We start from the raw sequence: 20699 nt of genomic DNA on the forward strand, positions 1-20699 counted from the left end.
ATGTAGAAACCTGGGAGGATGTAGTCCTCGAGCATACACGAGTACAAACGGACTATATTTGTTTGGGCCTAAATCTGCTGAACCTGTCCATCGCAGCGAGCAGACAAAGTGCAACGCAGAGTGCTCATTTCTAAAAAGTAATCGATGACAGAACCTTCAGAGGCGGCTAAATTTATTCAAAGTAAAAACCATTTTGTTTTCTCTACGCGCAGCAGCCAGGCTGATTAACGTGAGACACAAAGGCAGTGAGTCAACCACTCCATCTCTGTTAGGACCTCTCCATCTATCAGGCTGGCTGCATGCTAACATGGGCGTGGAGTTTGGAAGAGAGTTGAGTGACACGTTGTTAAGAGTCTTTCTCTCCGGCTGGATTTATAACTACGAAGGAAATGCAGCAGTTTGTTTTGCAGTAGGCTTTTAAGAATATGTAAATGATCTGAAGGGAGGCTGGAAGACGAAGAATGATGGTGGATTCCATTATTGGCACTATCACAAGCACTGCAGACAGAAACATTAAAGAAATGAATATAAGAATAACTCACTACAGATAAGAGAGAGCAGACAGGGTGAGTCATTACTCTGACGTACTCAACCACACCTGGAGGGTTTGTTAAAGTTTAAAAGCGTCCTGAGGAGCGTGATGGCTCATTGTGGACAAAAACATTGTTCCTGATAAATAAACCACACGAGTGGCTGCAGACAGTCATTTTATAACCCGTTCTTGATCTGTGGATCAGACGCTCTTCTGTACTTGATGGAAGCCACACTCTCGTGGTCGTATTTAATGGCTTCTGCAGTCAGAAACGGTGCCACCGCTCTGCATTAGCATCCAGAAGAAGAGCATCTGCAGGGCAACAGTTAGCTGCACGCCACTGTGTGTTCTTAGCCTCACGTGTCATGTGACACTTCATTAGGAAGATCGTTAAAACATACAGAACAACAGAGCTTTCAGAGGTGAGCGTGTCCATGTGTCTGTGTGACGTTTGAGAAACTGGTGCACTCATAAATATGCCAAGCAGCAGCAGAGAAAGCACTCTCAACGATTAAGTCTGCCTCAATCAGAATATGCAGGTTTGTTTTAATGGGGCTGTAGTGAGGAAACTGTCCTCTAGTCAGAGCCATCCCAGTAAGCACCAGCCTGCTAGCCATAAGGGTCTGTATCAGCTAGATCAAACCCACTGACTCCCACTTGAGACTAAGGCTACAGAAGGTTTATCACCCATGTCCAGATCGCCCAGTTTAAGAGTCTGCTTTTTGCTAGGCTTGGCTCCAGACAAAACTAACCCCAGCCCATTACTCATGCTGCTAACAGCCAGCCAGTTTCCTGCCAGTTAATTTCCACTCAGTTTTCCAGTTCACCAGTGTAGAACCTCCAGAACCCAACAGTTCCCTGCCCGACCGTGTCCCCACGTCTTTGCGGTCCATTTTTCCATGGCTTTATTTGGCTCTTTGGTTTAACTTGTTCAAGTTGAATTAATTGACTTTGACAGGTAGCTACGGCTGTAGCCTCCTGTGGACCGAATGAAGTTTGTGATGCCATGAATGTGAGTTGGTGCAGATCCTCAACATTATTCTCAACAACAGAAACTATATATTTCTTTCTCTCTCTACTTTCTCTCCTTTTTTTAACAGTGTGCTGCAGGACAACTCGTGTTTCATTAAAACAATATGTCACTTTGAAACGGAGCAACAGAGAATGCCCCAGGTAGACAGTTTACCTGGGGTTTGTTGGGGTGTCCAATCAATGCTGCAGGTGGAGGGGAGGCAGAACTGGATCCCTGAAAACAAGGGAGCGATGGGATATTCAGAAGAGGGGGCGTATTTGCCCAAACACACAGTATAATGGATTAACAATACAAAAAGCCATACTTAGATTGGATCCAAGAACAAACTGCAGGATATGAGGATCATCTGGCACAGTGGGAGTTTGTGCTTTATGATTTCTCCTATTGCAGCAGGATGAGCGTCGTGATAGAGTACCATCATTATAATAGTGTAGAAGTGCCCGATTGTTCTCGTTAACACCAAGCAGTAAGCATCTTCTTTACTTCAACTCATTTTCTGATATTTGCTGGGTTATCAGTTATTTCCAGACTTTATTGAGGACACAGATCATGAGTGGGTCCACAGAACAACAATGATCATTTGTCTTTTATTTACGATGACAGCATGACCTCTACAGTTTATCACACTTTATCTTAAATCATAAAAAAATACTAATGCAAGAAAGTGAGGTTGTGATAACCCCGTCTAATGTAAAGTACCTGATGAAGTGAAAAATAATGATCGTATTTGTCACCGTTTGACTCGCTGTCAGAAAAGGTCTCAGCGCTTCCATCCAATTGAACCGACCTTCATCTTGATGAAATTTGAAAATGAAATGAGTCTACAGCAGGAAGCAGTCGAAGCCATTTTGTAAATTAAGATTGGGCAGATAACTTGAGGCCACTGGCTTTTTTTGGTTTGTAATAATATAACAGTAAATACCGTGTTGTGACACACTCAGGTCGGCCGGCGCGTTAGCCGAACACACCTGCATCATTCTGTCTGTTCCAGCAGGAAAAGCCTGGCTTTACGTGCCGTTGCACGCTGCATCCTACAGCACTTTATTTTTGGATTATATGCTACAAATAAAAATATTACCATTACAGTGCATAATAAATAGTGAGCTACTTCTAGTTACGATCTTTGCAAAGGTAAAGGAAGAGAGCCAGGAGAAGAAGAAAAGTGGAGCACTTTATGTCAGTAAAATGAATTCAACAGTAGAACCTAATTAACTTCCCTCCCCTTTGAAAACCTCTCACATTCATCTAATTTAGCAAACTTTAATAAAGTGCTGTGCGCACATTCGACTCAAAACAACAGACGAAAATCCTTTTCTGGCAGCTCACTGATGTTCTGCTGAAAGATCCTTTTTATTCCGTGCACTTTATCAGAGCGCAGACTTCAGTGGGCGACTCCACATAGAGCGCATTAATTGGACAGAGAGCGCAGATATATCTTCTGATTTTTGCCTGGCTGTTCGTTGCTGGTAACAGAATTCTGCGTCTTCGGTGGTACGTAGGCTCCTTTCATTGCACTGAATGTCGAAATGAAGCTATGAATAGAACCGAGTACCTACAGTGAAGCACTGCATATGAAACACAAGGAAATATGGAGGCCATCTGTCATGCACCATTACTACATTATTTTCATCAGTCAGTATCACACATGTGGAAATGCAGCACTACGGCGTGACACATACCTCTTTTCAGGAAGGAATACAATTCGGCATGTCATCACACTTATGTCCCAGTACATTCTCAGTCTTTGATTCCTGAGCGTTAGGATGATAACTTACAGTAAAAAATACATCATCACCTCTGAGCAAAGCCTGTTATTCCAGTGTCAGACAAATGTAATAATTTAGAGCGTCTCTGATGAATTCATCCGTACAGTCCAGAAAATGTGTGCATGTTTGATAGCAAACTGTATGTGTATGCAGGTAACGGTAGCTACATACTGTGACTCTACTGGTTTGCAATTTTAGTTGGGAATGATTGTAAATGCAGAATTATTTTCCAACAAAATGCAGCTGTATGCAAAAGTCTGCCCACACCTTATTTTACCTAATGATGATTGTTAATGAATCCAGACGGCTGAGACGTCAGTGATGTTAGCAGATGCAAACCTCTGCATGTGGCACATTTGATATTTTTTATTATTTTTAAGCCACTGAATTTAAAAAAGTTATTTTTTCTAACACCTGTGCACCGCTGAGGTTGCATTCACTGTAAAATATCAACAGAATAAACAATTTGCTCAAACTTTTGCAAACAGCTGTAACAGTAGAGGATCCCAGTTCCACTCAGCATTGTGCAAACATCATTTCTCATGTTCTTCTCTCTTTAAACCCGTCCATCCAACAGCTCACATAGTAAACAGTATCTCTTTATATAGTTATATGATAACTGCCAATATTTACTTCACCCCACTTTAGAGTGACAATGCAAGTAGAGCTCAAAATAGGTCAAAAAAAGGAAAGTTGCCATAATCATTGCAAAGACGGCTGTGACCTTGTACACTCTGGACTGTTTCTACAGTCTATTAGTGAGCTCTTAAAAGAGTCTCTTAAAATAAACGTGTACAGCATTTGTTATGCAGGATCATCCATTGATTTGAACCAGCACTCTGAGGATGAGGAGTCCTTTCCTGGGAGATGATTCACATCAGAGATGACAACTGCTTCAGAGAGCTTCGTACTGCTATCACTGAATGTTTATGAAACATTATTGTTCAGTGCATTTATCACTGCAGGAGTTTATGACATTCTCGCACTGTGTTGCAGTCCATGAAATGCAGTTTTGCTGCTACCAATGCAGTCTTTTTCCATGGACGATGTAGAAGGAAGTTCTTGCTTGAATGCCAACAATCCCATGACATTTCGATGTGCACGTCGCTGTAAGTGCACTGGCAGCTACAAACCAAAAGCTATAAATATAATTTTCAGCTACATTTCGCCTGCTGAGAATGAGGTATGAGCTCACAGAGTGAGAGACACATATGTGATTTCTGCGCTGTTGTACTCGTATCTGCCACTCCACAGTTCTACACTCGCACTCCTGTACATCGAGTCTCGCCTGTGGCCCCTCTTCTGCCACCTGTACCACAAAAAGGCCTGCTCAGATGAAGCTGCTTCTGGACTGCCTGGGACATCCTCCTCCACAGGTCCCACAGTCATATGGGATACAGCCACACACTCCAGTATCTCTGCTGTAACATCATCTGACTCCATGGATAGCAGGTCCTCTGAGGTTATCTCTTGGAGATCTGGGCCTGATGATAGAACAGGTTCTGAGGCTGAACTTGTGGGTCCAAAGTCTAGTTCCAGTGATGTATCAGGAGATACCGAACTAGGAGGGGATATTGTGACAGTGACCTGTGGTAGGATGTCATGTAATCCCGAGGCTACGTCCTGAGACATGTGATACTCCGTAGCTGGGTCCAAACAGACAAACTCTGTTGATTCTGAAGGATCCAAAGGGCCCATTGCAGCAGGGTCAACAGATGGTAGAGGTGAACTTGAACTGTCTGACTGGTACATGGGTGGGTCTAAATCCTCTACATTTGATAAAGAGTCAACACTAATGTCAAAAGGCTCTGGTTCAGGATCCATAAACACTGAGTCCAGATCATCTTGATCCAGGGAAGTCAGCATGACCAAGTCAAAATGGACCAGATCAGCGTGATATATAGTGGTGGTGTCAAGTGGTTCTGGAAGAGGTGGCCAGTCTGAGTCTTGAGACTCTTGAGATTCAGGGTTTGGTGGAGTTTCTACAGAGCTGGAAGCAAAAGTTGAGACGGATGTTTTCTCCTCATCAGGGAGGTCGGAAGGATGATCGGGAAAGGTGATAATGGGATCTGGATCTGTGACACTGCCGGGTGGACTCGCAGGATCGTCCGAGTCAAGATACTCTGACACAACAATAGAAGGACATGTTATGCCGCTATCCAAATCAGACAGTGTAACAGGATCAAACTGAGGAGTTGGTGCATCACAGACTGAGGTTGAGCCTTGACTAATGGATACGGGCGATTCTGATGGTTGAAGTTCTTCTTGTGTTGGGTCTGAGGAATCTGTATTTTCCAGTGCTGAATATGTTGAGGACGCAGCAGTAGGATCTTGAGGGCCTGAATCTGGTTTGTCCACAGTGACAACATCTGGAGACTCTGAATCTGACATGATGTCATAATCCTGTTCATCTGGTGGTGACACTGTAACTACAGGGACTGGGTATGGCAGCTGTATCGTATCCTTGTGAATTTGCTTGGAGTCTGGGGGGTTTGTGTTATCTGTGAAAGATGGTTCAGATTGGGGTAGGGAATTATTACGTGGACCTACATCTGTTTGTTGTGGAGTGATTACCATTTCCTGTTCAGGTGTTGATGAACCCTGAGGACTCTCAGGGGCTGTTTCTAAAGAAAGTGGCGCTGTACCGTGGGTGGTGAGTGTTGGCTCATTAGTGGCCATGTCAGAGGAGCTTAGAACTGCACCGTCGACTGCAAGCTCCGATTCAGCTCTGGTGAGCACAGCAGTAACATCAAGTGTCTCTGGCTTGACTGCTCGAACAAAGACAGGAAGTATTGGATCCAAAGAAAGTGGTATGGCACTTTCTACGTACATTGACTGTGGAGAGGCAAGAATGCTCGGGTCCATCGAGAGCTGTTTTGGCAGGCCTCGGCGGGCCCCTTTCTTTTCGTCTTTTTCTTCTGGACAATTAACAGCTGCATCTGCAGTGCTCTGCCTGACCAAGACTTTGCTGCGGGCCTGGGTCCCCACCGATACCTTGGATATTTGGGGCTTTTTCTCTCTAGCCCCCCCAGTGCCTCTATCTGCAGTGGAGGTTCCAAATCTTCCTGCCCCGGGCCCGGGTCCAGGCCCCGATCCCGCTCCAGGCCATGCCCTTGTTCCTGTCCCTGTACTAGGTCCAGCTCCTGCACCCAAGCCTGCCCCAGCTCCAGCGGCCATGTTGCCTCCCTGGGGAGACCATGTGTTATAATGCTGCGTGAAAGTGTTGAAATTACTGTTGAAAGCACGAAGTTCTTTACAGAGGTCCCTCCTGAGTTCAGCTAGCTCTCGACGCATGGCCGAGACCTCTTCCTTCCACTGCATGCTGATAGCGGCAGCCAGTGTAGCCGACTCTTTGATACTGGCCTGGATGGCCTTTGGTGATGGCCGTTCTGGAGCACTAGCTCCAGTGGATCTGAAGAGGCTCGGAGAAACAGGTGGTCCAGACAAGGGTTTGGCTGTAGCCCCCGTGTTGTCTTGGTGGTAAAGCCTGTCTCTTCTGATGGGGCAGCCTAGATCATCATGAGTCAGAGGGACTGTGTCTGCCAAATCCTCATGTATTCTGTCCTGGTCAGGTAAACAAGAGTCTTCCTGCACATAATTTCTGTCTGGAAGACAAATGTAGATATATATATCTGTAATATGGCCAAAGGTGTGAGCAGCTGGAGAGAATGTGCTTTTTATTGTCACAATGCAGTAACATCAAGTCATGCACTGAATGCCATGAGTCAAAATAAGATAATAGCTGAAATGTACAGCAGTGATTATTGTGCCAATCTCCTCGTGTGACTCCCACAGATGTATAGCAACAATATGTCATATTAGCATTTAGACAGCACTCCCATTTTGACTCATTTATGCTGATGGTTTACACTGCCTTCTCATCCTTAATTTCTAGCATGCATTCTTCACATCTTTTCAATGCACAAAGCTGAAACTCCTAGCTCCTGGAACACATCATAGAGAATGGACAATTTCGTCTAATCAGCGAGGTGTGCGAACAGTCCTTGCGTGCTCTTCGGCTTCCGTTTGAGGTAAGGAAATGTGAACTTTGTGCAGTGAAAAGAGGCAAAGATGAGCAAATATTCCAAAGCTTTTCTCATCAATCAGGAAGTACAGTATGAACCCTATTGAAAATGTCAAGTCCAGTTTGACTGACTAAATCGAGTTGCCCCATTTCCAAAACTGGGGCAAAATGCATTGCACCAAACTCTTAAGAGATCTTTGAGTTTACTGAGAAAGCAGTGTAAGCAAACATTTATAGGTATGAAGAATTGATCATAAGCACATCTCCAGATGTCCACACCTCTAACTCTCCCTATTATAGCCCATATAGTTGGATCATGAATCTACTGCGGGAGGAGGTGGAATCCACTTGGACTTCTTGTCCGAGCCGTTTCTCTTCTGTTCTTCCCACATTCTTCATCTGTACAAGGACGTATCCTTTCCTCTGTGAATCCAGCAATCAGGGAATTGTTGAAACCAGCAACAGCTTACAATTTGTTATAATGAATGCTCAGTATCAGAAGTAAATGCATGTTTCAGCTGAGTAATTTGCACGTATGATACATATGACTAACTAGTGCGACAGTTCGGTTACCGCTGTAGTCAGCTGATCCGAGTGTAGACACAACTGTCTGCAGCTCTGTAATATCATCTCGTTGTGCGTAAACGTGAGCTTGAGACAAAATAACTTGTGTGAATTAAACAGTCTGTGAGTGAAAAGCTGCTTTTGCAGCACCGTGTAAACTCGCTTCAAGTAAAAACTTCATGTGGTGTTTCCAGCGAGACGATAAAGCTGCGTGCTCACTGTCACCATGTGGCACAACAAAGAAATATATGCAGTGGAAAAAGCAGCAGGTGTCCTTATTCTGACCTGATTTTTATTTCAGACACTTTCCATTTGTGATTTTCAATAGGGTTCATAGCTTTACTCTTTGATGCATCCAGTGGATGAGCAGATGAAGCACTGTATCCAAAGTACAAACAGCTCACAACTGGTCACTACAAATGCCTCAGTAAAAATGAACACATACAAGAATGATTCATGCAAATATTCTGAAACTGTTTGACAGTATGAGTTGGCACTAATAGTCTTTATGTATCCATAACCACACATCCTTGTTAAAATAAAACGTATTAGTGTCACATGTCCACTAATATATTGTGCAGATTTATGTTTAACCATGGTTACCTGTGGTGGACCTGATGGTGGAGGTGACGGTGGAGGCCATGGGGGGAATGCAGTCGTCATCTTGGGAGTAGCCAGCCTGGATGGCTCGCAGGTAGCTGTGGCTCCGGGTTCGGAAGCAGCCGGGCAGGTCCAAAGCGTCCATGGCCTGGGATTCCACCTCGCTGAACACAGACTCGCACACAGACTCAAACTGGCCATTAATTTCTGTTTCACTCACCTGAGAGAAACAAAGCCATAAATAAGCTCCATCGATCGAGGGTAGTGAGGATACATATTTTTATCGGTTGGCTGTAAACCTCCACTTTTTCTCACTTTAAAATCATAAAGAAGCAGAGTCTGTGAGAAGGTTCGTGGAGTCAAGGTCGTACACTGTCAGAGAGTTCGTGACACATTTGTTGTTGGATTTGATGTGAATGCCTTTAAAACAGCAGAAACTGTTAAACCGTTATCTCTCCACTCTCATTTGGCAATATCAGGAGTCAAAGATAAACATCTTGTTCGACTGGGATTAGGAATTAGAGGAAGTTTAGTTGAAATGCTGGGACTCCAAGCAAATCAATATCTCTCTTTTACTAAGGAGATGAATATCTCAGCAAGCCCCACTGGAATCCTTTAATTTGTCCAGATAAACAATGTGCAGTAAAGTGTTGAGACTAAATTTATGTAAGAAAAATTATGCCTGGGCTTTGAAAACAATACTCAGTGCCGTGACAATGAAACTGGGAGAATCGGCCTCTTTAAGTGGGATTTTAAATGAAATGACTTTGTTAAATTTTCCTGGAAATTAAAGCCAACCCCTCTGGCTCCCTCGGGGATCCAGGAAAATCTGTGCAAACCTAAAGGATGCGCACTCACCTGGCTCACTTGGCTAACACAGCTAGCCTGACTGAGGGTGCTGACAGCCCGCATATAGCTCTGATTCCTGGAGCGAAACTTGGGTGAGTTGTAGTTGGTGGAGGGATCCAGAGCAATGCTTGGGTGCATGTCCCTGGTGGCTTGCAAGTGGTAGCTCTGACTGAACAGAGAGAGAGACAAAGAAAAGCAGGACAGGAGTGGGACTACAGCCATAAAGCAAATCAATTAAATATAATCTGACTGATAAACAAGCATTTTGTGTAACACGATGAAGAATTACTAAGCACAGCTGGCTGAGCTTGAGAGGGAGGCTGGATGACACCGTGGCTCTTAGGCTGTCTCTTCCTGTTCCCCCCCGCTACATTCATTCGTGTCCTTAGAAAGGCACTTTGATTTTTGTCGTGCTGAAACATCCAATCAGTGCTTGGAAATGAGGGAAATGCAAATCAGGGGCTAGTTAGTGAGCAAGCACTTTGGAGAGCACCCCAGTGTCAGCCAGGTCAATTAAACGTGCTCCCCCAGCAGTGCAGGAGAGGTGCTCAGAAACCCACGGCTGGTTAGGAATCTGCCGAAGAGAAAATGACTCGGAAGAAATGTGCTTTAAGTAAAATAAAGAATACTATGTGAGCCGCTTTTGGAATAGCAAAGTGAGGTTGGGTTCCCTTCGCCAGATCTATTTCTAATGACAGGCCGGGATGAGTAAGCAGTTTCTGGGCTTTTTATAGAGATAAACGCTGGTGTTTGGCAGCATGAAAATGCCAGTGTGATTAAAAGTCTCCCAATCCATCTTGTGATGCTGTAGCAAGGCCCTGCGTATTTGCAAAGTAATATCAACTTTCTGAACACTCAAAGACATGCTGGGGTAGAAACACCCAGCGATTAAGTGTAAATGTTGTGGTACAAGCACCACATATCTTATTTTTAGCACTATATTTAAAAAAAAAACTCTAAAAGCACGCTGATGTAAAGAACAGCAGGAAAAATCAAATCTGCATTGTGTGCATCATTGCCTTGTGCTTTGGCAGTATGAGCAGATTGCCCCAGGTGACCTTTCATTGACTGGTCTTGAGTGTTTGCTCTGTAAGGCGTCCATATTGAATATGTCAGCAGGGCGGCGAGCCAGCTGGCTCTGACATCTGACCGCTGCAACGTGGCAGCAACAGAGAGGCAAGGGGAGGAGCTGAACCTGTATTCACCTCAAGTCTGCAGCAAAATTGGTGATGTAGTTACGCATGTCACTGTTGATTTTATCCAGGCGGTAAGAGCTGTGGGTAGAGAAGAAAACAGAGTTACTGGGTCCCACAAGGAGCTGTTGGATGGATGTGACATCACGGAATGTTTGCTTGGGAATTCTCACCAAAGCGCCGCAAACATTAGGGTGACACCGTATGACCGTCATGGCGTTTGTGTGATGAGGAAAGTGGGTGGATGCTACAGTTAGAGTCAGCTGGCAGGTTGAGACAATGTAACACGTTCACACAACGAATGGCAACATGAGGAGTGCGGTACGAGTTGGTCCACAGTCGGTGAAGAAAAAAAAGGATCTGATGATGAATGCTGAACACCACAGCTACAGTGAAGCATCAATCACACTCTCTTTCTCTGTGTGGCTAATTACATTTGGTTAATTGAGCTAAATGAGGACAAAAACACTTTAAACTTTAAAGCTTTTAGCTGACAAGATCAGATAGAAGTGCACCGGCTGATGCTTGAAATGTGCATGACTTCGCCCATCGCTGCCTGTAGAGCTGTCTATTATCAGCAGCAGAGTGAAGGGAGGCTGTTTTGAGAATGCGTCGGCCCTTTATCAAATCATGCCACAGCAAATTTCCTCTAATGTTTCTGATTGGTACTAATGCACTTCCATTGTTGGCCAATATCACAACAGGGGATGATGGGAATCTCACACTTCCTGCTTTTTACGCTGCCAGTGAAAGTGCTGTTAGTGGTTAAACAACGTGCATTTTAAGCCGAAACCATTTCATCCTGGAGCAAAAATTCAAATAATCATTTGATTTAAGGGAACATTAAAAGAACAGGGACAAAAATTGGGAAACATGCTTGGGCGTAGGTGTGTTTGATAAAGAGCAACGCCCTGCAGAGATCTTTACTGCAAATGTTTTCTAGGGTTTTGTCAGTGTGGTGCAAGAAAGCAGCAATCCTGAAATACCTTAAAGAGGTGAGAATGTGAACAGCAGAAAATTGAGTTTAATGCACCTGCAATCGCCGAACCAAGACGACTCACAGCTGTCTGTGATAAGCTCTCGTATATGCTGTTTAAGCCATGAGCGCCAGCATCCAGGAGGCTGCGGTCGTTGAGAACGAGACGCTATGTCGTGGAAGATTAAAAACGCTCATTTTGCTACAGTGCTTTTGTTATACTAGAAATAGAGGCACAAAAGTGAAGAGACGAAGCTCTGGAAACAGAAAAGCAGCATATCTATGCATGACACGTCCCACGCAGCCACGAATCAATGAATTGGAATTCCGCTCTTACCTTGAGATCTGAGGGAGAAACGCTCAAACACAATGCCATCTAAATGAGTAATTACAGTATGTTGAATCAAGAATTATCGAAAGCTTTGCCAGTGTTAACTCTGATTAATTATAGCAGCCGGGAGCCAAACAAATGCGAGGTTTTTTTGGAAAGTGCCGTAAATGCGCGTGATTGATCAGCTTGTGCGATCAAAGTCAAAGTGTCGTTTAAAGACAGGGTGGCGGCGACAGATGTCAAGTGGAGAGGCGCGTGTGCGTGTGCACGCGTGTCAGCGCACCCCGTTATCAGATGTGACATATGATTACTGATTGACTCATTATGCTAATGACTCATAGTGACGTTTGCCACATGCCATTCAGTTCATCATCATTAATACTTTCTTTAAATATCTTTGGCAGGTCTGACCACGGCACAAACAGCCATTCATATTCATTTCATCGCAGCTGTCAGCTTTACAGGACGCGTGCGGCCCGGGCAGGCGTGGGGCGAGCGGATGATCATCTAAAACAATCACCTATCTTCACTTCTCGGCTCCACCCGCTCAGCGAAGCAGCGATGCATTCTTTACTGGTGAGGCGAACAAAGAGGCGACCCCGTCAAACACGAGAGCCCGGAAGAGTGAGGCGAGGTGACACGACTCGACAGGCTGTTCTCGCTTTAACGTGATTTGCTTCAGGGACCTGGTGCTGTCAAATTTGTGTTTGGCCAATCTGTACGCCCCCAGAGGGACATCGAATTGGTACGAGTGCAGAGGAAATCCAACCTGCGCCACTTCTGTCTTAGATCCAATCTAATTCCATCCCACGAGGCCGTTGAACCACAGAGCTCTCACATCTTTGACATCATTTACAAACATGGAGCGCAGCGCTACGGTGACACAAGCTGAAAGTGGTCAGACTTTGAAGCACCTCTTGAGATATTAACGTGCTCAGACAATTAAGAAGTATCACTGGTTTAAAATATCACCTGGTGGCTTAATTATGCAACCAAATTAAGTCTTCTTCAGGTCTAATTTCTTTTCAAATTATTGACTTAAAGTGTTCAAGTGTAAAAAGCATCTTTGTCAGTGCTGCATGCAGAGTATAGGCCAGTCAGAAAAACACTTTGAGGGCTGATTTATAAACCTCGGCGCGCTCTTTCATATACAAATAATACACAAAACTTTCAGTCATGACAGTGTTTAGATTAAAGCTGCAGGTCGATCCGTGTCTCCAAGCTGACCTTCTCACATGTTCTTGTGCCTGAAAAAACTTCAAGAGGATAATAAAAATAATAATAATATATAATAATAGTTCAGGTCTTTAAATGTTTCAGGCATCTGGTACTATGGGGTCTTTTGATGTCTGATCTCTGTAGATTTGAAAGTCTATGAAAAGCACAGTTTAGAAGTTCGGGGACTGATCTGATTTACTGCTTTACTGCCACTTTATTAGGTACACCTTGCTAGTACCATGATGGACCCTTTTTCTTTAATTCTTCGTGCTTCAACAGGTTGCTGGAAACATTCCTCTGAGATTTTGGTCCATGTTGGCACGACAGCATCACACAGCTGCACTTCCATGGTGTGACTCTTCTGTACCGCCACAACCCAAAGAAGCCAGTCTGAGATGATCTGAGCTTCGTGACTCGGTGCGCGATCCTGCTGAAAGCATGTATCAAAATATCCGCCACTACACCACCAGCAACCTCCACCAGTGAAACCAGGCAGGATGGAGCCATGCTTTCATGGTCTTTACAACAGATTCTGACCATGCCATATAAATGTTGTAGTAGAAATCAGAATTTCGGCATCTTTTCTCTCTCCATCGCTCTTCTCCTCTATTTTTCTTCTCCTTCTGTTAACTGTCTTCCTAACCTCTCTTTCTTTCTCTTCCCTGTCCCCCGGTCCTGTCCTTTCTGATTGTAACAACTCAAAATGAAAAAAATAAAATAAAACCTGAAAAATAAATTATAATAATAAAGGTCAAATAAGATAAGACAATCAAGTGGACCAGTATAGCAAATGCTGTAATGTCTACTTGGGGAAATAAATCTGCTTTCAGGCAATAATTCTGATCCACGTCCAAATCATATCTGACAGATATTAAAACTTAAATATGTAAAAACACATTTTTATCCAACAGTTTTATTTATTTACTTTCATCACGTTTATATTTATGGTTCTTATTTGTTTGAAAAACAAAGTGAACTCGTAAACAAACACTGTGATTGTATTGTTCTGTACTCAAACCGTAATTCAATCATTCACAGTGTAGGAATTAGTATGTTAATGTAATTGAAAAACCTATGGCCATAACCCGAGGTTAATGGCATCATCAAAAACTAATTGGGGTCACGAGTTATCAAGCCTGGTGTCCAATCAATGACACAGGCTTGCAGGAGTGGGTCAGAGCTACTGTAACACACTCGGGCAATTTCAGTGTGCTCTTCACAAGGATGTGAAGTGCGAGTTGGCTTGGAGGAGAGAGATCTCTGAAACGTTGGCTACAATCTTCTCACTGAGGGTTTCAGTATTAAACAAGCTGTATATAGAGACAGTTTAAGGCTGGGGCTACGCGCCCCACATGTTGGGATAGCTAACGATAATTATTTTCACTATAGACAGATTTAATAAAAACAACACACAGCATTACGTTAGCATGCAAATACCACTGACTGCTGATATACATCAACTAAGAAGCGGAATATTCGTGTATTTGTGGCAGTTTTGCCGTTGTTTGCTCACACTAAGAGTAAACTGAATTTGTCACGTGTTTTAAAGGTTAATATCAGGGTTTAGTGGCGGCAGGCTGATGCAGCAGGACAATAAACCTTGAACTAAAATTCCATCTTTTGAAGCGGAGCGGTCGGAGCCCTAACCTTAACCTGACGTAGATGTTGTGGAATTACCTCAGGAGAGCCGTTCGCACAAGATTAAAGCGCACTGCTGATTGGAGCATTTTCTGTCTGGACAAAATGTTTCCGTTACCTCACACATCTTTGCCATTTCTCTACTGCAACTTCACTTCCAATATAACGCATGTACACCTGCTCATATAACCAGGCTCTTTTAGTGCCGCGCTAAATCAATGCCAAGCTGTTGGATGCCACATTATGATGTTCTCAGAGCGCGCGATCAGTGGAGTATTAGTACTCTTTAGTAATGACACCTTTGGGGACGTTCCTGGCATTTAAATGAATGCACCGACCAACCTTCTCCCGCAGACTAAATGCCATCAATGGACTGGGAGTCAGGCCCCACAGCCTGATCCATGAGTGTCAATACTTTTCTTTCAGCGGAGCCCAGCAGACTCGGTCTAACCGCTGAGAGGGCTATTATTCAGAAGAGCCTTGGAGGACAATAACTGCAACTGATAGCCCTTCCTGCTGTTGCATCTTCATAAATCATTCACTGTTTATGTCTATTTAAAACGGACGGTGATGAAAGCTTTGCAAGGTGTGACAAAAGTTGCATATCTCACTGATTACACAGAAAGAGCTTCTGAGGTAGATGTTAACATGGCCAGACTCCTCATATCAGCATGATCCTCGCTGATCACCAACCATAACATTTCATTTGTCAGTATATATCCTCTGGATCACATATCTGGCTTATTATGTAGTCATGAAAGAGAAGTATTTAACAGTAGAAGCTGGTTTCTGGATATCTGCTGACCTACTTCCTGTTCTGTTATCCTGCAGAGAGACGTCGCAAACACTTTGCCAGAAAAGCTCGCAATTAATCCTTCTGCTGTGCGTGTGTGTCTGTGTTTTCGCGAGGGTCGGGTTAATAGTGGCGAGGTGCATTAATGGATTCCGTGGGTGTTGCCCATGGACGTTTCCACGCTTCTGTGGAAAAAAAACAAAACCGTGTGATGGAAAAGCCTTTTAAAAACCTGCCTGAAGAGCGAGAGTAGAAGAGCGAGGGACTCATCGGTGTGTGTGGGTCGTGCATCTTACTGTGACTTTCTGACAGTGCATACCACAAACTACGGGGCTGTCACCGGCCACACTGCACACTGAGGTCAGACGCAAGGTCATCTTTGCATAATGCCTCCAATTTATGTCATTATTTGCTTTTAGGCTTGTGCAGACCCGAAGCTGAGCAGACAGACAGTGTGATTTATGCAGAAGTCTCAGCAGCCCTGTGATGAATTTTTCCTACCCGCTCGTCCCCAAGTGGAACACATGGCGCGAAGGAGAAGCTGAACAGGTTATACTTACATTATGCAGCAGAGGCAACATCAACCCTGAGCCACAGGGGTTGTAGTTCTGCCCAAATTTCAAATAAATTTAGCAGAAAAGGTGTATTTTTTGTTAAGTATTACAGCTCTATAAACAGGCTCCTCCTATTCAGGGTTTATGTCTTTATTTAGCAGGGTGCTGGACAGTAGTGCTCATCCACCTCATGTTTAAGGTGCAGATAAAACTGAAGATGAAAAGGTGAATGGGGCCGGTGCAGAAGCCCCACCCACCAGTCACTGGTTAACATACCTGCCCCCCAAGCCCCAGGGTAGTTCAGTATTAATCCTGTTACCTGGGTAAGTTTGATCTAAAAATAAGTGTGGTCAAACAAGACCTCATTTTTCCTGCAGCATCACCTGCTCTGAGTGGCTTCTTCAGAGTTTAGTCCACCTTCCACATTATCCCCAATTTTGCCTCCAAGGTTCTTTCTGTCGTCACCTGAACTGAAGAGCACTCGAAGTGATTTTAGTTAACAGGAGAGAAAACAAGTGAATTAAAAGTTAGGTTTAGAAGTAAATCTAAAATGTTTTTACTCTTAAATCAAAGTCTTACTGGAAACACATCACAATCATCGGCGTAGATCACAGAACTACCGCAGAGTATTTGCCTTTGATCTCGTCTGCACATTTTGCCCCAAAGTCTTGATAAAAGGAAAGAAACCATCGAACTGTCTGAAAATGAGAAAGTAAAATCGGGCTTTCTGCGACTGAAGTTGAGGCTGCGGGTCTTTAATGGATCCCGCTGCACTCGACTCAAACCTTGGCTGATAAATGCACTCGATATATGAGAACAGAGGCAGATAAAAACACTGTGCTTTGGAAAAGCAGGTCTGGGATACCCTTTAAATTGTCACATTATTAAAATACACTTGTGAACCTCAGCTATAATTACAGTTTTCACATTCTGCAGAGAGAAAAGAAAGATGGCTCCGCTGAGCGAGATGCAAAAGTGAATCTACTTTCTTTTATTGCCACCTTTTAGAAATGACTGAAAACGGGAATCTGCCAAACACAATGTCTTCATTTAGTGTCTGGAGTACTGTTAAAACACAATTTCAAAACATAAAAGGCAGTATAGTAAAATATGCAAAAAAGGAAACACTGGATAGAATATACAATTTAGTAATAGAAAGGATGTCGTGTGGTGCCTCTCATGTTTATCCAGAGCTGTGTTCAGGTGAACACCTCGTGAAGGACGAGGTGAGGCAAACAAAAACCGACAAATACCTCGAGTCTGTTGGTAACACAACCTAAGACTAAACGTTTAAGGACACAAACAGCACTCTTTAGTACAGGTGTCCCCAACTCCAGGCCAGTTTTTAGATGTGTCCTTGATCCAACACAGCTGATTCAAATGACCTCCTCAACATGTCTTGAAGTTCTCCAGAGGCCTGGTAATGAACTCATCATTTGATTCAGGTGTGTTGACCCAGGGTGAGATCTAAAACCTGCAGGACACCGGCCCTCGAGGCCTGGAGTTGGGGACCCCTGCTTTAGTAACTCATTTTATTCTAATCTGATGGGTTTGTAAAAGCAATAATCAAAGTAACTCGTCTCGCGTCTCTCTGTAACGTAATTGTTTGAGTGAGTTTTTCGCGTGTCTTCAGCTCATCTTATCTTGTAATCCTCTTATGAGTGTTTTCCTCCACCGACAAGTTATCGAAACAAAAGCCCTCAATTTCCTCACCATTTAATAGGACACGTCCCAGAAGAGTGCGCCTAACATGTTCTCACAGCTGATATGAAAACCCATGAAGGAATTCTGATGACTACAAGGTTCAGCCATCAGGGGCTTGACACCGACGTGCTGGTGGGTCAAATATGGAATATTAAAACTGGTGCTCGGGGGATTGTGCACGAGAGAGGTAACAGTGAGGCAACAATTGCTCCTAAGAACACAGATCCATGTTCATGATCTGAAATTACATCAGATGTCAGGAAAATGAACTCATTTAAAGAGGTTTTATGAAGCAATAAAGGTTCCAGAAGCTGGAAAAACTACACTTTTATATGAATGTCAGCTACTTTCAATCAGTCATAAATACAAAAAAATAAATAAATTAAGTGTAATCATTGGGCAAACAGTGGTTTATCCAAGCTGCAAGGAGGCTGTTGTCTTATTTTTACTCTAATTTGACTGATGTATCTCCTAACCGGTCGCAGCAGATGGCCCCGCCCCTCCCTGAGCCTGGTTCTGCCGGAGGTTTCTTCCTGTTAAAAGGGAGTTTTTCCTTCCCACTGTCGCCAAAGTGCTTGCTCATATGATTGTTGGATTTTTTTCTCTGTATGTGTTATTGTAGACTCTACCTTACAATATAAAGCACCTTGAGGTGACTGTCGTTGTGATTCCGCGCTGTGTAAATAAAATTGAACTGAACTGAATTGAACTAAAATATAAGGCACTCCTACTCTGACTTCACTTTTCAGACCTCTAACCCAAACCCCATCTGAAACATAAATGGGCACAAAACCGATAACCTCAGAAATAGTAACACCGTTTTGCATTTAAGTCACATTTTTATTTATGTTTGAATTTGAGTTTTCATTATTAGCAGACAGCTCACAAAGGTACGACTGTACCGGGGTTACAGTACGTAACCAATGGTTGTTGGTGACCTATAATGAATTAAAGTGAGAGGAAATAAAGGGATTTTTAGACTGTGGGTGAAAACAGCTGCGGCACGCAAAGGAAACAGACAGAAAGCATGCAAGTCTATTATAATCAACCCTCAAACTAAACTTGTGAAAGTTTAAATGATAATTATATGAGCTGTTCAACGTTTTTATGTTTGGCAGCCACAGCGGTATGAACCTCCACAGTTGGATCCCAGAGAAATACTGGTGGACGTTGAGACATTGAACAGAGTGGGATCAATACTTAGAGTTTGACTGGTATCATCATGTTTTTCTTTCTTATTTGCAAACATAAGAAACCATGTGTAGAATATGTGATTGCATAAACATACATGTTTATATTCAGGACATCAGATAGATGTTTGCTTTGTGCAGCACTACAGGGACACTGACTCACTAAACACGACCCTGCAAGGAAAAACTAAAACCGAAAAAGAGCCAAACAACATTAATTACTAAAACTTGTAGCTAGCATGCGTCATACCTCTGGGAGTCCAGCAGATCCCTGGGTCTGATGATGGCCTTGACCAGGGCGTCTGGCCGCACTGACTTCTGAGGCGACATCTTGGGGCTGGAGTCTGACTCGCCGCTCTCCTCGTCCCCCATGGCTTTAACATAGCTGCTGCTCCGCATCCGACGGCAAGGTATCTCATCGTCCTTCCCACCTCCAGGATAACCCCCCCACTCATCCTGGGGCACCTTGTGGGTAGGGGGAATAACAAAGACACATAATAGTTGTTTTTGCTACTTGGGAGCAGAGCATTAATACGCTTTCATCTTTTAAAGCTTTTAAAACAGTGAGCGTTTGGAAGCATGTTTGAGCCGCTCCATGAATGTATTATTCATGATGTTTTTAGCTCCGCTTGTTCCTCACTAACTTCCCGGTTTCCTCCTTTAGCTGCTGATTGCTCTGTACTACAAAGCTGCTAACTTTGTTTTTTTACAGACTTTAAAATGCCCATAAATCTGAACCAAACCTCAGACCTGTCACTGCAGATGACCTCTTATGTATTTGTATTGACAGAACATATTTATTACTGCAACTTTAACAGCCTTTTCCTCTCAGTGTGGCTCTCTTCAGCATTACAGATGCCTGCTTTACAGAGTTCTGCTTTGCTTATTAGAAAAAGTGTATTCCTGATACTTGGTGTAGTAGCATTCATTATGTAAAATTACATTTAAAACACTGAATTCACTGTATTAAATATTTTAAACAATAACAGAGGACAGAGGTTTTTCTTAAATGACCAAGTCAAATATGCAAATCAAACGTTTATTACCATGAGACTAAAAACTGATTTGCAAAAACTAAACATTTCTTTCAGCAGTTTCACAACAACAATAATGAAACAGATAAAAACAAAACCGCGAGCACCCTGCAGCTCAGCATGTAGCACCGACAGAATTAATCTGTTAAATCTTGATTTTCACTCCTGCATATGCCGTCAGACTCCTGAGCCATCGTCTGAAGACTCTCTGAATCCATTCTGTACCAGTGAAAGTGTCACTCGCTGCAACACAACCCCCAGTCACGCACCGCCCTACAGGCTGAGCGGAGGCATCTCCAGTGGTGAGGGAAAAAGTGTGTACTACTATAAGATAACAAGCGGTTGCTGGCAATAGCAACATGAAACTGGTTGCAAAGAGCTTTGTGGAAAACCTGCGGTTGCTTGTAGTTTGCACAGAAGATGCTGATTTGTCTCTAAATATTTTTACTTCTGCTCATCAAGTGTTTGCAGACAAGTGGGTGACCTCTGTACAAACATCAGGCAACCCTGTGATCCTCTATGGGACCAGCCAATCACTGCTGGACAGGGAAAGCATTTTTCCCTTGTTACTGGTAGTTGTGTGACAGGTCTGTGGGAGTGGGGCCTTTTAGCCGGGTGTACTTCTCAAGAACTTCCACACCGTTTTCCTGGTTTCATCAGGATTCTCATACTGAATTCTGTGGAGTGGATGCAGGGAAGA

At 43.5% G+C, this 20699-nt stretch overlaps 2 protein-coding genes across 3 annotated transcripts in view; both read right to left on the minus strand.

Moving 5' to 3' along the window:
- LOC147306607 (disks large-associated protein 2) overlaps positions 1 to 2542 on the minus strand; it is a 26386-nt gene extending 23844 nt beyond the window's left edge. The window contains exons 1-2 of the mRNA XM_086275886.1: positions 2488 to 2542; positions 1719 to 1868 (exon numbers count right to left, since the gene is read on the minus strand). Coding sequence (XP_086132012.1) covers positions 1719 to 1868; positions 2488 to 2542 — 205 coding nt within the window. The remainder of the gene's footprint in view (positions 1 to 1718; positions 1869 to 2487) is intronic.
- LOC147306608 (uncharacterized) overlaps positions 1737 to 20699 on the minus strand; it is a 125611-nt gene continuing 106648 nt past the window's right edge. Inside the window, exons 3-7 of one of the 2 annotated variants that reach the window (XM_086274095.1) lie at positions 19216 to 19430; positions 10574 to 10642; positions 9378 to 9537; positions 8523 to 8739; positions 1737 to 6936 (exon numbers count right to left, since the gene is read on the minus strand). In XM_086274095.1, coding sequence (XP_086130221.1) covers positions 4523 to 6936; positions 8523 to 8739; positions 9378 to 9537; positions 10574 to 10642; positions 19216 to 19430 — 3075 coding nt within the window. In that variant the 3' untranslated portion in view covers positions 1737 to 4522. The remainder of the gene's footprint in view (positions 6937 to 8522; positions 8740 to 9377; positions 9538 to 10573; positions 10643 to 19215; positions 19431 to 20699) is intronic. The other variant, XM_086274096.1, reaches the window with a different exon arrangement.

The sequence above is a fragment of the Aulonocara sp. 'chitande type north' Nkhata Bay genome, linkage group LG19 (assembly GCF_057382095.1).
Source record: "Aulonocara sp. 'chitande type north' Nkhata Bay isolate Kocher_YH1m ecotype deep benthic linkage group LG19, A_spYH_male_GT1.1, whole genome shotgun sequence".
In the NCBI taxonomy this organism is placed as follows: domain Eukaryota; kingdom Metazoa; phylum Chordata; class Actinopteri; order Cichliformes; family Cichlidae; genus Aulonocara; species Aulonocara sp. 'chitande type north' Nkhata Bay.